This window comes from Girardinichthys multiradiatus, chromosome 18 (assembly GCF_021462225.1).
Source record: "Girardinichthys multiradiatus isolate DD_20200921_A chromosome 18, DD_fGirMul_XY1, whole genome shotgun sequence".
In the NCBI taxonomy this organism is placed as follows: domain Eukaryota; kingdom Metazoa; phylum Chordata; class Actinopteri; order Cyprinodontiformes; family Goodeidae; genus Girardinichthys; species Girardinichthys multiradiatus.
The window spans coordinates 34451601-34467933 of record NC_061810.1 but is presented as its reverse complement, the minus strand read 5'-3'; the positions used below and the strand labels follow the sequence as shown (position 1 = coordinate 34467933).

Sequence of the window (16333 nt, the reverse complement as noted above, 5' to 3'; positions counted from 1 at the left end):
TATGTGACTTGGAGGATAATTTTGTACTATCTTAGTTTATTTTTGAGCATGTGCTAAGTGTCAGGTTTAACCAACCTAACAATATTTATAACAACACAAAAAGAAAAGAGAGACAAAGTATTAGTTCCTTTTACTCGCTTTGCGAGGAGAAACGGTCAAGATTTGCTCAGTTACAGATCTCGCACCGCTCTGAACAGCATCTGTCCGCTTCCTCTTTTTATTGTCTTTCGGGGGTCCCTAGTTTACAAAAACATTGTTCTCTAAAGGATGGGGGAAAACAACAACTGCATCGTAAACAGGTCATAAACAGCTTTATACATTAACAACACATTTCCCACAGTCTCCTACAACTGGTAGGGTCAGTTGTGACTTTTTGTCGAGTGTAATCAACCTTCATCTTTATGACCTCCTCAACTGGACTGCTTCCTTCTCTGCTAGTTCAGCTCCATTTATTATCCTGCAGACAAACTCATCACATCCTTTCTCACACATACATCATGAAAGGTTATGAGATCAAATAGTCAAGTTAAAGAATAGGAGAAAATACAAGATAAATCTATATTCAATTATTCCAACACTAAGTTAAATAAAAGTTGGTCCTATCCGTATCATCCTGTGTCTGAAAATGCATTTCTTAGGTAAATGTAACCTTCCCAGTTGACTAATACTTAATTATATTTATTAATTATTAGTTATGATCATTAAGTACGTTGAAGATAAAAAATAGGCAATAATATTACTCACAATGTTAAGGTTATTAGCATTGAAATCTATTCAGAAATGTTAAGTAGACTTTGCCTAATTTCTCATAGTGTTTCATAGCTGTTGAAATTAGATATTCTTTACTAAACATATTTGAGTAAATTTACTCAAACAGACCCAAAGAAGCGTACCACCCAGACTGTTGCATGCCCAGAGTGAAGCATGGGGGTGGATCACTGATGGTTTGGGCTGCCATATCATGGCATTCCCTTGACCCAATACTTGTGCTAGATGGGCGCGTCACTGCCAAGGACTACCGAACCATTCTTGAGGACCATGTGCATCCAATGGTTCAAACGTATCCTGAAGGCGGTGCCATGTATCAGGATGACAATGCACCAATACACACAGCAGGACTGGTGAAAGATTGGTTTGATGAACATGAAAGTGTAGTGGAACATCTCCCATGGCCTGCACAGTCACCAGATCTAAATATTATTGAGCCACTTTGGGGTGTTTTGGAGGAGCGAGTCAGGAAACGTTTTCCTCCACCAGTATCACGTAGTGACCTGGCCACTATCCTGCAAGAAGAATGGCTTAAAATCCCTCTGACCACTGTGCAGGACTTGTATCTGTCATTCCCAAGACGAATTGATGCTGTATTGGACGCATACTAATAAATTATTGTGATCTAAAACCAGGTGTTCCGGTTTCATTGTCCAACTCCTGTATATGAACTGAGAGAGAGAGAGAGAAACAGACCGAGTTTTCATGGTCCTGAAAGCACCATGGTGAAGCCACTCCCCACAGGACACACCTTCTGTGAACCCGTAAAATTGTTAACTCTAAACAAAACCACTGATGCATTTTAAATGATTACAAGACTGTCCAACTGTTCAACTGCCCAGGAGGGAAATGTAAAAGGAAGACTTAAGAGTTATGCACAGAAGCTTTAACTGTCTACAGTAAGATGAAATTGTGAAGCCAGTTTTTGTGTAAATGTTTTCATTGTAAAAGTAGTACTTTTAAGAAATGTTGCTTATTTTTTTGTTTACCAATTGATCACGTTTTACTGAAAAAGACAAGAGTCCATTGATTTAAACCATAAATTTATTTGGGAAGCTGGTGAGTGTAGTTCCTTGCAGTTTTGGATGTTTTTGGAGCATATTGACAACTAAACCAGATAAGGACAGTACACACAACAAGAACAAAAATATATTGGTGGCAAAATAATGCTGTGGGGATTCCTTTCTTGATGGTAAATTGATGGGTAGCTAAATGGAGACATTCAGTTTAAACTAGGTAATCCATTTTGGATTACCAATATTTCAATGTACTAAATGCTAAAAGGATGAGTTCCCCGCTTCTGGATGAATGGATGAGCTAAAAGAATTTAAAAGTTTACCTACATTTCCTCGGTATTTTGAGGAATTGCCTTTTAAACTGTACAACTTTGGTCAAATGTTTTGGGGTATCATTTTCCAAGTATCTTACAACAGTTTGCTAGAACTTGGGTCCATTCCTCCTGACAGAAGTCATGTAACTGAGTCGTGTTTGTAGGCCTTCTTGCTCACATACCTCTTCAGCTTTTCCCATAAGATTTCTACAGAACTGAGATCAGGACCTGATGATGGTCTTTCCAAAACATTCACTCTGTTGTCATTAAGCATCTTTGTAAGTAATTTGGCTGTATGTCATGTATGCATGTCATTGTCCATTAGGAACACCTATTCTTTAACATATTTGCTCTAACTTCCTGGCTGATGTATTCAGTTACCCTCAAATTTCTCACATAATGTTCTTACAGTAAATGTTTGCAAGAGAGAAAAGAAAGAACTCCAAGTAAGCCCAAAGTCTCTAACCATCCTGAATTGCCATAGTAAAACTGAAAAGTGCCTTTTGTTAGTCCGAAATGAGACACTGGTGTCACCTCTCTTTGAGAGCCGAAGTTGTTCCTGAGCAGGTGAAGTTTCCTCACTCCCGTTTCTGACGCTGCAGACGGAGGATTTCTCAACACACAGTTGTTATTTGGTGTTGGAAGGGCAACCTCAGACTGGCTGGCGGGGCGCAAAGGTAAAACAAAATGAAGCTTCCTGGGATTTTAGTGATTAGACGTTGAACAAGACAAAAATGTATCACTGGTGAATGATGGAGACATTTACTGAAATATGATTTGCAGGAAGATGCAAGAATGCAACTTAATCAATTCTAAACTAGTAGGATAATTTACTATAAATGAGCATAATTAATAGGCATCTAAGTTAACAGTTTATCATTTCTTTGCATTTTTACAATCTCAAGAGAATCATCCAATGTCCCAATTAGGACTTTTTAACAGTCTTGGTCTAATGCAATCTGTCCATATGAATATTCAGATGTATGTGAAAACTCTAAACATCTATAACCATGCATTATGCTTGTTTTAAGTTTTCCTTGTTCTCATTTCCTTGTTAACACTTGTTGCTTTTCATTTGAAATGAAAAACTCATTCATTCATTCCTTCATGCATTCATTCATACCAAGCAATTAAAATACATTTATGTTTGTGGAAGTAACATGCCAAAATGTGGAAAGGTGCCAGGGTTATGAATGCTCTTACAAGGCATTATAACAAGTCTCAGCAGCAACACATTTCACCTTAAAATCAGACTTTTATTCTTTTGAATAGTGATTACAGTCATTCATTTCATAGATGCGGTACAGAAATCATATGTAGAATGAGTGTATGTAAAATGTAGCCATCGTATGGTTGTAAGATCATATTTGCATCTCCACAGGTCGGAACAAAAGTTCTCCGATCTGGAAAATAAGGTGGTGACGGTCAGATAATTCTTGAATAACTGAAGGTATGACAAAAGTAAAACACAAAGCTTGTAAAGATAGAAAAGGCAACTACCTCAACATGAGGAGGGGCACTTAGGACATATACAACAGCATTTGCAACGTCTATTGCTTCCAAGGTCTGGAAAATAAGGTAAAGGCTTGACTACTTTCGTCATCTCTGTAAAAAGTCTACATTATATTAATGCAGTATGGATTATTAAATATATACATTTTTAATATGTTTACCTTAAAGCGAGAATATGCTGCCTTAGCTTTCTCAGGGTTATCGCTGTAGAGCCGATAAATAAATTCAGTCTCAACCATACCAGGAGAAATAGACTGCAGAGACAGAGAACAGTGGGCTAACGTCAGGACATAAAAAGATCTATTCTACCATAGACTGCAGAACCGGTTGAGCCTGAAACTTTATGGGGTCAAATGTAAAAATACTAAAAGCTGAAAGACTGATAAGTCAAATCAGCGGCAGTCATGCATTTCTAAGTTGTGCCTGGCCTGCATATCCTTTTTAAAAACCAACAGATAAATCTGTCTTTCAAGAACACAGCAGCTTAAGTCATGAGCCCTTATGCCAACAAACACTCCTCACAGGTCTCTACCACATAAATAGAAAAGTGAAGTTGACTGATATCCTCAGTGTTAAATGAGGTTCCTTTTATAATATTCTCAGAGAGTTTGTTATGAGGCGTGGTGGATCTATCAAAAAGATTTGATTTTATACTGACTCACTGCAGGCTAAACAAGTACAAGGGTGTGTTTTTAAATGAAGGGAGACAGCACTGCAGCCTTACTGTAGCTCTGATGTGAGTCTTGGCCTCTCTTAGCTCCTGCCTCAGGCCTTCAGTCAGTGCGGACACGGCGTATTTGGTGACCGTGTAGAAATGGACGTCGCTGTTGTTAATTACATTGTGCCCACCGATGCTGAAACAGAAGAAAATATTTGATGGGCCAACATTTACAAAGAAGTACTGATATATCCCACTACAGAAAGCACAGAAACATCCCAACTGATGTGAATTCATAGTGAACCATTGAACAATATTAGACATCTTGTGCCACAAGACTCTTATTTAATTCATGTTTTAATGAGAAACTGAATGTTTCAATTTTTTTTGCTTTGAAAGTTCCTCAAAACACAGACAAAACCGTTGCCAGAGATGTTGCTGCCATTAACTTTATGCGCCCTGTTTTAATTTCTGTGAGCCTTTCACTACCTGCTGCAAAAACAGGTCGATTATTATCATTTGCAAGGTGAAACAATATAAATAAAAGTGTACCTGTTCAAGTTCATGATGTGCCCATCATCAATTTTTCTTTCTTTCATCGACTGGTACGCTTCACGAGAGCAGATGCTAAGAGCCAAAACATTCACCTGCAAAAGAACATGTCAACACAGTAAATATACAAAGAATAAATGTTTATAGAAGTTGGGTGTCATAGTTCAACTACTATATATTTTAGTCTAAAATTTTCTGGATGGATTAAACCTGTCATCCAGGTTTATTCCATTTAATCCTTTCCATTTTGATCTCTCTCAATATCTGAACTTCTCCAACTCTGCCTCCGTGCTTTCTGTTATTACCCATATCTTGCCCACCATTGATCTCAGGTACCCGAGTAGCACCTATGCTCCTTGCAGTTCCACTGTTTCTCCCATCTCCTTCTCATTTACAGGAATGAAAACTATTTCTGACTATCCCTGAACAATTTAGAGCCTTAAAACAATGTTACGTCAGATTTTCAGAGTAACATTGAGTTCTTACATCCAGCATGTTCTTCCAGCCACTGGTTTTTCCGCTCAGCAGATGCTCAGGGTGAGCCACGCCGGCATTGTTAATGCAGACGTCCACGCCTTTGTGCTTCGCTTTGATGGCTGCGAACATGGACTGGATGTCTTCCACACTGGTCAGGTCGCACTTGTATGGGATCAGGACGCCACTGTAGCCTGCAGTCTGACACTCTGCCGCCAGCGCCTAAAAATGAGAAAAAGTTTGTGGTTTTACTTTTTACAAACATTTGGTTGAAATGTCTGACATTATCAGGACTGCAAATTTATACATTAATTTGTGCTAAAAAGATCCCCCCCATAAATTTACAGTTTTATTTAGGGGTGGAATTTTAAATCTAAGACTGTTACTCAATGGAAATGGAGCGCAACATACTGTAAATCTTACTACTGACATATTAATGATGATCCTGATGTATAATTTCATAGATGCTTCTTTAATTTTCAGTGTAAATGGTTAGTTTAGTTAATTCTAGGTTTTATTTGTAGTTGAAGCTAATATTTGAATTAGGTGTGTTTGTCATATACATGGAGCTGACTACAGACACACCCACCTGCTGGAATCACCCACAGAATCCCGGAAGAAGCAACTGTTACCTCTTCAAAAATAAACTGCTGTTTATTCAAAAATAAAACTGCTGCCTTTGTTTGCTGCTCACACTAGAGGATCTTATTAGACAGACCAGTAGACTCCAACTGTAACGTCACCCTCACAGCATCTTCATGATGTTTTACCCTCAAACTGACTTGTTTGTGTGTCATTTTAATACTTGCAATGTTACAAAACTATTTTGGATGTCTTAAAACATATTCAAAAAGGAGTAGATGGCTTTAAATGTTTGGTTTTAAGGCGTCTTTGGAGAGTTTTCATACAGAACAGCTTTTCTGTAAAAAAAAAGCTAAACCAATGCCACTCTAAAGAATCAAGAATAACATGTGGAAAATACAAATTTAACTAATAATAAAAAGCTCAATTTCTTACTTTAATGACTTGATTCTTTTTTGTTTGAAGATAAAAAAAGTAGCCAGAATTGTTAGCATGTGCAAACAACGCCTTATGTTTATGGCTGAATAATTAAATAATTACTACACATAGTGAGCTTCATCTTGTGAGGACTTTGACCTATACAGGAAATTAAACTCTGTATTTGTGTGGACACTTTTTCTTCAACAAGCGGCCTATTCATTCCAGCTTTTATCTTTATATATTTAATAGACTGATTGAACATATTTCATATTTAATTCCAAAATGCTGGATTTTGCTTTTGTTTTTTGAACCGCTTAACTATTTTTCAACAACATCCAACCTCAAAAAAGACCCAAAACGAATCCTGCTGCAGACATTTGATTCATTGTGTAACTCAGCAGAACTCCCAGTCAGAGGTTTTCTTCAAACCAGTCGCAATGGATTTTAACTGGAAACTGATCTGCTTATTCTATTACATAACATGACCTTTCTGTGTTAACGGGTTTTGCTTGTTTATAATAAATTTCAAACGCCCCTCATATGTAATCATGACGTAGCCCAGCTGGCATTCAACTGACATTAAAACGTTTAAATGTTGTTGAAATAATGTCAGTTTAAAAGAAAACATTAATTCAACCACAAAACAATTTTGAACAGCAAACAGTTGAATTGGTGTTGTTAACTCACCATAGATTCAGCATAGAAATATCAACAGTTTTTGAGCTGTATGTCTAATAAACATTACTTTTACAAATATGACTTTTAAAAATGTTGCTGAAATATGTCAGTTAAAAAATAACATTGTTCCAACATCCAGACATGATGATACATGATGTAGAAAAGACGTTGCTATTTCAACGTTGGTTAGATTTAACCGTTAATTCAACGGCTATCCAACTCAACTACCTGACGTTGATTCAACAGTGACTCAATGTTAAAATTATATTTCTAATTGCATAAATAATCTAAGCTGTCTGAAACCGTTCCTCTATTATAAATATTGTAAAAACGTTCCCAGCTGCTTTGACAAAGTTGCATAATATCCGGATTTAATTTGAAAATTTTTTTTTTTTTAAGTTTTAAAAGTGGAACAAACCTGTATCTTGTCCACGTTTCTTGCGCAGCCCACCACCTTCATGCCGAACCGGACCAGCTCTTTGGCGATAATCGCTCCGATCCCGACCGAAGCTCCGGTCACCAGAGCCACTCTGCCCGTCCAGCGGTCCATCACAGCTTCACAGTAGGACGTTTATTACAGGTAAGAAGGAGAACCAGGAAAGAGTGCAGCCGAGAGAACACCGGATGATTTATAGTCTTGAGTTCCTCACCATGGAGACGCCACCTCTACCGTGGTGCGTTCAGGGCCTATCGTCACTGTGTTAGCGGATGGATGAGACGGGGTGCCGTTTGTAAAGTTACTTTGTCAAAAATTAACAGCAATATTTTTGGATTATTTAGCTTAAAGAAAAGAAAATGGGGGCTCATTTTTCAAAGTCATATTTTCACCATGTCATTCATACATTTATAAATATCACAGTTACAAACTAAATATTTAATTAGCAAGTTGAATATTACAAATTACATATTTAGTTAGCAAGCTTAACATTTAATTTCCCTTTGGAATTAATAAAGTATTTTTGAATTGAATTGAACTGAATTTAAGTTTCTTTGTTTGGGAAAGGGGTTATTTTAACGTCACAACCTAAAGGATCCACTAGGGGGACTCGCATGTTTTTTTTCTGCACTCAATACACATGAGTGAAAGGAGAAGCACTGATACGGTCTCCTGTGATCATTGTCTTGCACTTTTTCCCTTCTTTTAAGGTAATTAATGGGATAAATCTGTTAAGAGAATGGTGTGTGGATTTATAATAACCCTGTACGTATGCATTTGTATCTGTTTGAGTTGCTTTGCACCGCGGAGTTGTGTGTTTGTTGCTTATGTGCAGCTTAACACTATTGCTAACACCGTTGCTAGCGGCAGAAAGCCTCGTGTCCCGTTATGGTGTCCGGTAGTCCAACTTATTTAAATAAGAATAATGCACTGCTCTGTTTATGATTGTTATGACATCAGTACAAATGTGTTTGCTTAATTATTTTGACTGTGAAATGGTTTCTATTTCATGCTTTAAAAATTAGTTTTGACTTTGATATAAAAACATTCCTTAAATAATATACATTTAAAAAGGTTATTCCAAATGATGTGAAAGGAGATGCTCCAGTGTTTTGTATTTTGTTTGTTACTGCACTCAATACACATGAGTGAAAGGAGAAGCACTGATACGGTCTCCTGTGATCATTGTCTTGCACTTTTTCCCTTCTTTTAAGGGGGTAACATATAGCTCCAAACTGAATATTTAGCTCCAAACTAAATATTGAGTTAGCAATGCTAATTTGCAAATTAAATATTTATATCTCACCTAAATATTTCGTTTGGAGCTAAATTTTAAATTTGGAGCTAAATATGCAGTTTGTAAACTACATATATAGTTTTAAACTAAATATTTAGTTTGCATATTGCATATTTAGTTTGTCTCCTATGACAGGCTAAATAACCCAAAATATTGCTGTCAATTTATGACTGTGTAACTTTATGAACAGCACCCCATAGCATGGAGAGCCTTTTAATAAAGTGTGTGGGAGTTGAAAGGGAAGAACAGGATAATGATTGTACACTCAGAATGTTTTGCTATTAACAGCCTGGATCATACAACAACTTTGTGCTTGTTTTGGAAAAATCAGAACTTGCACCAGAAGCAGAGTTGTGCACGTTAGGTACACATCGTCCATGATTTCCAAAAGCAATTTAAAATGTGGACTCCTCAGACCTTAGCCCACTTTTCCACTTTGTGTCAGTCCATCTCAGATGAGCTCGGGCCCAAAGAAGCCAGGAGCGTTTCTGGGTGTTGTTGTTATGTGGCTTTCGCTTTGCATGGTAACATTTTAACTCAGTTGTAGATGTAGCGACAAATCGTGTTAACTGACAGTGGTTTCCTGAAATGTTCCTAAGGCCACATGGTAATATCTGTTACAGAATGATGTCTGTTTTAATGTGGTGCCTCCTAAGGGATCAAAGGTCATGGGCATTCAATATTGGTTTTTGGCCTTGCTGCTGATGTGCAGAGATATCTCCAGATTCTCTGAATCTTTTGATGATATTCTGGACTGTAGATGATGAAATTGTACGTTGAGAAACGTTGTTCTTAAACTGCTGAACAATTTCCTCACACTGTTGTTCACAAAATCATGAACTTCACCCCATCCGTGCTTGTGAACGACTAAGCCTTTTGTCGATGCTCCTTTCATACCCATTCATGACACTCACCTGTTTCCACCTGTGGAATGGTCCAAACGGGTGTTTTTTGAGCATTCCTCACCTTTCACAGTCTTTTGTTGCACCTCTCCCAGCTTTTTTGGAGCGTGTTGCAAGCATCAAATTCAAAATGAGTGAATATTTGCACAAAAAAACTAAATAGTTTATCAGTTTGAACATGACATATCTTGTTTTTGTAGTCTATTAAATTGCATATAGGTTGAACAGGATTTGCAAATCATTTTGTTCAGATATAAATATTTTTTGTAAGCACATCTATACCTATTCTTTCTCTATCTATTGCTGTTTACCAAAACACAGTGTCGAACTTGGAATTTTTGACAGGAAATTTATACATGGTTCTTTTTCCTTGTTTATTGTGGGGGCTCTTTTGCGCTGTAGAACCCTCAGACAGGATGACAAAACCCAGCAGTTAGGAGGAGGACCATAAGATGAAACAAATAGAAACAGGCTTCATCAGTTTTCCAGAGCTCTGTGTTTTTTCTTTTAATTTCTTTCATAAAAAATGTACACCATCAGCTCACCAGTGCAGATTCTGGTACAAGTCTTTTGCATCACAGGTCAGGCAGAAAAATAAGTTTGGCACAACCCATCTCAACAAAAACAAAAAACAACCACCACCCCTACTCTGCAATCCTGCTTAAATATATAGGGATGCTTCCACTCTTCAAATTCAAGGAGGATTTCTCTTAAGCAAAACAGCTACATAAGCTATCAAAATTGCTCAAAAGTCATTTTAAACACATACACACACACTTGACCAACAACTTATTTAAATATACAAGTCAACAATAAAAAAACAGAGCAAATCAAAACACAAACTTCAGTCCATTTCAACCCTCAGCTTCACCTAGTGGTCTGCCCCAATGAGATGGATGATTAGGGAAGTCCCTCCAGGTGAAGTCATTAGACTGCCATCATGTGTGCACTCCATGAAGCTAGCCCTCAGGAAGTGGACCTCAAAGAAAAAGAAGTTAATCATCAAAATAAGAAAATTCCACCACAATCTATATATATATGTATATATATTTTTTGGTTTGCTAACTTTTTCTCTCCATGTTTACCCTTTCTGTCCTCTTTTCACCTGTTAGGTCCTCTCCATTAAACCTGAAGTCATTCCTCACTCCATGCGTAGTTGTTTCTGCTGGGACTTCCAGACCTTTGAGAGGCCTGTCTGTACTTTTGGGTATGCATTTCTTGATGAAGAAAATAACATACAGTGTATGCTATGCAGGGCTTAAAGAAAGAAATAATAAAACCTAAAAGTGCCTGATCTGAAGAAAGATCAGCTTTAATTAGTTTTCTGTCATCAAAAGTAAAACACATTTTTGGACTCTTTTGCTCATTCAACAGATCAAGGAAGAGTTTCGTCGTATAAAAACTATTTCGCTGGAAGAGACATTTATGCGAAAACTTGAACTTGAAGGATCGAGGATGTGCCCTCTCCTGGACACAATAAATCAGGTATATTGTTGTTTCACTTTATCACAAAACTGCAAAAACATATCTGCAGATAAATAGCAAAAAGTTTAAATTATCAAAATGGTTTTACTACTCCACAGATTTTATGTAAACAACCTTATTGCTCCTCTAGCAAGTCATTTAGGACTTCTGCTTTGTGCATGACACGAGAAACAAATTCCAGCATTTGCATGCATTATTTTGGTTTTAATTCACCTACAGTGAGTCAGAAGATTATTTACAAGTTGATCACCTTTTAAACAAGATTTGAAAACTTCAAAGCTACCCTCCAACAGGTTAAAATAATGCCAATAAGCCTCTAGGCTTACAACTTTTTTCTTGTTTTTTCCCCCCAAGCATTATCAATTAAAATATAAAATTCTACCCTTGTGGTTGAATTTAATTTAAAGAAAAGTAAAACATTTTTGAAAACAATTCTTGTGGCATCCACAAAATAGAAGTCCCAATTTTCTTGCTATATTACAATTAAACAAAACACTGCAATGTTCACTTTTAATTACTTTTATTTCCTTAAATCTAATAAACCTTTAACTTAAACTGTACATCTTGTCACTTAAATTCATTTTTTACAGTCACAGAGTGTGGAGAAAAAAAAGGGATGTCGTCATCTGTTGTCTTATTGAGTACCTTGGGGAAAAACAAGAAGAGCTCTTCCAAGACTGCCAGGTATGTTATTAAATGACTGATCAACTCAAGATATTACAGTGCCTTGCGAAAGTACGCGGCCCCCTTGAACTGGTCAACCTCTTGCCACATTTTAGGCTTCAAACATAAAGATATAAAATTCTAATTTTTTGTGAAGAATCAACAAGTGGGACACAATCGTGAAGTGGAATGAAATTTATTGGATGTGTCAAACTTTTTTAACAAATAAAAAACTGAAAAGTGGGGCGTGCAATATTATTCGGTCCCTTTACTTTCAGTGCAGCAAACTCACTCCAGAAGTTCAGTGAGGATCTCTGAATGATCCAATGTTGTCCCAAATGACTGATGATGATAAATAGAATCCACCTGTGTGTAATCAAGTCTCCGTATCAATGCACCTGCTCTGTGAAAGTCTCAGGGTTGTGTTCAAAGCGTAGAGAGCATCATGAAGACCAAGGAACACACCAGGCCGGTTCGAGATACTGTTGTGGAGAAGTTTAAAACCGGATTTGGATACAAAAATATTTCCCAAGCTTTTAACATCCCAAGGAGTACTGTGCAAGCAATCATATTGAAATGGAAGGAGTATCAGACCACTGCAAATCTACCAAGACCCGGACGTCCCTCTAAACTTTCATCTCGAACAAGGAGAAGACTGATCAGAGATGCAGCCAAGAAGCCCATGATCACTCTGGATGAACTGCAGAGATCTACAGCTGAGGTGGGAGAGTCTGTCCATAGGACAACAATCAGTCATACACTGCACAAATCTGGCCTTTATGGAAGAGTGGCAAGAAGAAAGCCATTTCTCAAAGATATCCATAAAAAGTCTCGTTTAAAGTTTGCCACAAGCCACCAGGGAGACACACCAAACATGTGGAAGAAGGTGCTCTGGTCAGATGAAACCAAAATCGAACTGTTTGGCCACAATGCAAAACGATATGTTTGGCGTAAAAGCAACACAGCTCATCACCTTGAACACACCATCCCCACTGTCAAACATGGTGGTGGCAGCATCATGGTTTGGGCCTGCTTTTCATCATCAGGGACAGGGAAGATGGTCAAAATTGATGGGAAGATGGATGGGGCCAAATACAGGACCATTCTGGAAGAAAACCTGTTGGAGTCTGCAAGAGACCTGAGACTGGGACGGAGATTTATCTTCCAACAAGACAATGATCCAAAACATAAAGCCAAATCTACAATGGAATGGTTCACAAATAAACGTATCCAGGTGTTGGAATGGCCAAGTCAAAGTCCAGACCTGAATCCAATCGAGAATCTGTGGAAAGAGCTGAAGACTGCTTTTCACGAACGCTCTCCATCCAACCTCACTGAGCTCGAACTGTTTTGCAAGGAAGAATGGGCCAGAATTTCAGTCTCTCGATGTGCAAAACTGATAGAGACATACCCCAAGAAACTTGCAGCTGTAATTGCAGCAAAGGGTGGCGCTACAAAGTATTAATGCAAGGGGACCGAATAATATTGCACGCCCCACTTTTCCGTTTTTTATTTGTTAAAAAAGTTTGACACATCCAATAAATTTTATTCCACTTCACGATTGTGTCCCACTTGTTGTTGATTCTTCACAAAAAATTAGAATTTTATATCTTTATGTTTGAAGCCTGAAATGTGGCAAGAGTTTGAAAAGTTCAAGAGGGCCGAGTACTTTCGCAAGGCACTGTACGTGATGTGTTCTACTCTCCTTTTCTCCTTTCACCTTTTCTTTACCCCCTTTCCTTGCCCCTCTTATACAAAACAGCGTCTGTTAAAAAGTTAGACTTTACCAAGAAAAATGAATTATATTAAAACCTTGTATTGTTGATATGCTTGAACTGAAAATGGCCCTACTTTTTTGTTTCTTAAACATAGGACCACACAGACCAAACCATGAAGGTACTTGTGATTCATAATCCTTTGGCAGAGGAGGATCCAGCTGAAGTGTCTGTGGTGATTGAGGGAAACAGGGTGCTGAATGGGTTTGGTAACCGAACCAAAGCCTGTATGCTGTTGATGGGTCTGATCTACGGTCTCAACCTCGAGTATCCCAAGATGCTCAAGAACACGTTTGCTGTATTCCAGAAAATCTTTCTGGAGCTTGATGGAGCAAAGCTGCCCAGGAAGGTCCATAGCCTCAAAGGCAAACTGGAATGTACTTAATTTCTTATGGTTGTTTCATCATGCCACAAGAAAGACCATTTGACTTAATTATAGAAACTTGTTTCAGGTTTTTATATTTAGAAAATATGTCTTTGTTCTGTTCATTTGGTTTCCTGGTTCCCAGTGATGTTCATGGCAATGCCATCTGCAAAAATCCTCTCCCTGGTACAGACAAAAAAGAGTGGATACTTAAAAGTGACCAGTTAAAACTGATTACAGTGTTTCATGGTCCTCTAAACAGAAAATGTTAAGCTACTGATTGATTAAGTATTAGGGTCTCCTTTTTGGGTAAAAACTGTCTGATTGAGGTTCTTTGACTGAAAGTTTGATGTTTTACAGATTATTGGAATTTTTCAATTTTGGAAAAAAAAATCAACATTTTCTTTTTTATTTTCACTGTATAAAAAAAGTCAGCAGTATGAATATTGCATCCTTCCACTACCATCTTGATTTTTGATTCACATTAGCCCATTTGGGTATAAGCAATGTTAATTACTGGTGAAAAGATGAGGAATGTATCTTAACCAATGTTTTGTGAAATGAAATGTAGCACAGTTCTGAGTATGTGACTTGGAGAATAATTTTGTACCATCTTAGTTTATTTTTGAGCATGTGCTAAGTGTCAGGTTTAACCAACCTAACAATATTTATAACAACACAAAAAGAAAAGAGAGACAAAGTATTAGTTCCTTTTACTCGCTTTGCGAGGAGAAACGGTCAAGATTTGCTCAGTTACAGATCTCGCACCGCTCTGAACAGCATCTGTCCGCTTCCTCTTTTTATTGTCTTTCGGGGGTCCCTAGTTTACAAAAACATTGTTCTCTAAAGGATGGGGGAAAACAACAACTGCATCGTAAACAGGTCATAAACAGCTTTATACATTAACAACACATTTCCCACAGTCTCCTACAACTGGTAGGGTCAGTTGTGACTTTTTGTCGAGTGTAATCAGCCTTCATCTTTATGACCTCCTCAACTGGACTGCTTCCTTCTCTTCTGCTAGTTCAGCTCCATTTATTATCCTGCAGACAAACTCATCACATCCTTTCTCACACAAACATCATGAAAGGTTATGAGATCAAATAGTCAAGTTAAAGTATAGGAGAAAATATAAGATAAATCTATATTCAATTATTCCAACACTAAGTTAAATAAAAGTTGGTCCTATCCGTATCATCATGTGTCTGAAAATGCATTTCTTAGGTAAATGTAACCTTCCCAGTTGACTAATACTTAATTATATTTATTAATTATTAGTTATGATCATTAAGTACGTTGAAGATAAAAAATAGGCAATAATATTACTCACAATGTTAAGGTTATTAGCATTGAAATCTATTCAGAAATGTTAAGTAGACTTTGCCTAATTTCTCATAGTGTTTCATAGCTGTTGAAATTAGATATTCTTTACTAAAAATATTTGAGTAAATTTACTCAAACAGACCCAAAGAAGCGTACCACCCAGACTGTTGCATGCCCAGAGTGAAGCATGGGGGTGGATCAGTGATGGTTTGGGCTGCCATATCATGGCATTCCCTTGACCCAATACTTGTGCTAGATGGGCGCGTCACTGCTAAGGACTACCGAACCATTCTTGAGGACCATGTGCATCCAATGGTTCAAACGTATCCTGAAGGCGGTGCTGTGTATCAGGATCAGGATGACAATGCACCAATACACACAGCAGGACTGGTGAAAGATTGGTTTGATGAACATGAAAGTGTAGTGGAACATCTCCCATGGCCTGCACAGTCACCAGATCTAAATATTATTGAGCCACTTTGGGGTGTTTTGGAGGAGCGAGTCAGGAAACGTTTTCCTCCACCAGTATCACGTAGTGACCTGGCCACTATCCTGCAAGAAGAATGGCTTAAAATCCCTCTGACCACTGTGCAGGACTTGTATCTGTCATTCCCAAGACGAATTGATGCTGTATTGGCCGGAAAAGGAGGCCCTACACCATACTAATAAATTATTGTGATCTAAAACCAGGTGTGTCGGTTTCATTGTCCAACTCCTGTATATGAACTGAGAGAGAGAGAGAAACAGACCGAGTTTTCATGGTCCTGAAAGTACCATGGTGAAGCCACTCCCCACAGGACACACCTTCTGTGAACCCGTAAAATTGTTAACTCTAAACAAAACCACTGATGCATTTTAAATGATTACAAGACTGTCCAACTGTTCGACTGCCCAGGAGGGAAATGTAAAAGGAAGACTTAAGAGTTATGCACAGAAGCTTTAACTGTCTACAGTAAGATGAAATTGTGAAGCCAGTTTTTGTGTAAATGTTTTCATTGTAAAAGTAGTACTTTTAAGAAATGTTGCTTTTTTTTTTGTTTACCAATTGATCACGTTTTACTGAAAAAGACAAGAGTCCATTGATTTAAACCATAAATTTATTTGGGAAGCTGGT

General features: G+C 37.7%; 1 protein-coding gene and 1 long non-coding RNA gene across 4 annotated transcripts; one reads left to right on the top strand and one right to left on the bottom strand.

The window, feature by feature from the left end:
• Positions 1-3333: 3333 nt before the first annotated feature.
• LOC124884217 (dehydrogenase/reductase SDR family member 11-like) lies at positions 3334-7615 on the bottom strand. Of its 3 annotated transcripts, none has more exons than XM_047391989.1 (7): positions 7393-7615; positions 5307-5516; positions 4821-4915; positions 4335-4524; positions 3772-3864; positions 3599-3664; positions 3334-3501 (listed from the first exon to the last, which is right to left on the bottom strand). In XM_047391989.1, exons 1-7 carry the CDS (start codon positions 7522-7524, stop codon positions 3460-3462), a joined length of 828 nt encoding a protein of 275 aa, XP_047247945.1. In that variant the 5' UTR covers positions 7525-7615; the 3' UTR covers positions 3334-3459. The 3 variants fall into 3 exon arrangements, with proteins under 3 accessions (XP_047247945.1, XP_047247948.1, XP_047247946.1); XM_047391992.1 differs by having other exon boundaries at positions 4335-4434; positions 7393-7614; XM_047391990.1 differs by having other exon boundaries at positions 4335-4464; positions 7393-7613.
• A 232-nt stretch (positions 7616-7847) lies between these two features.
• Positions 7848-14479, top strand: LOC124884219. Its single transcript, XR_007042403.1, has 5 exons — positions 7848-8120; positions 10722-10816; positions 10984-11094; positions 11685-11778; positions 13630-14479. It is a non-coding gene; the product is annotated as an uncharacterized LOC124884219 (long non-coding RNA).
• The last annotated feature ends 1854 nt before the right edge of the window (positions 14480-16333 follow it).

Excerpts from the sequence above, each read along its gene's own strand:
- LOC124884217 (XM_047391989.1), bottom strand. The coding sequence starts at position 7,524 with ATGGACCGCTGGACGGGCAGAGTGGCTCTGGTGACCGGAGCTTCGGTC. Across the intron at positions 3,865-4,334 it reads AGACTCACATCAGAGCTACA|TCTATTTCTCCTGGTATGGT; the intron begins GTAAGGCTGCAG and ends CTGTCTCTGCAG. Across the intron at positions 3,502-3,598 it reads GTGCCCCTCCTCATGTTGAG|ATCGGAGAACTTTTGTTCCG; the intron begins GTAGTTGCCTTT and ends CTTATTTTCCAG.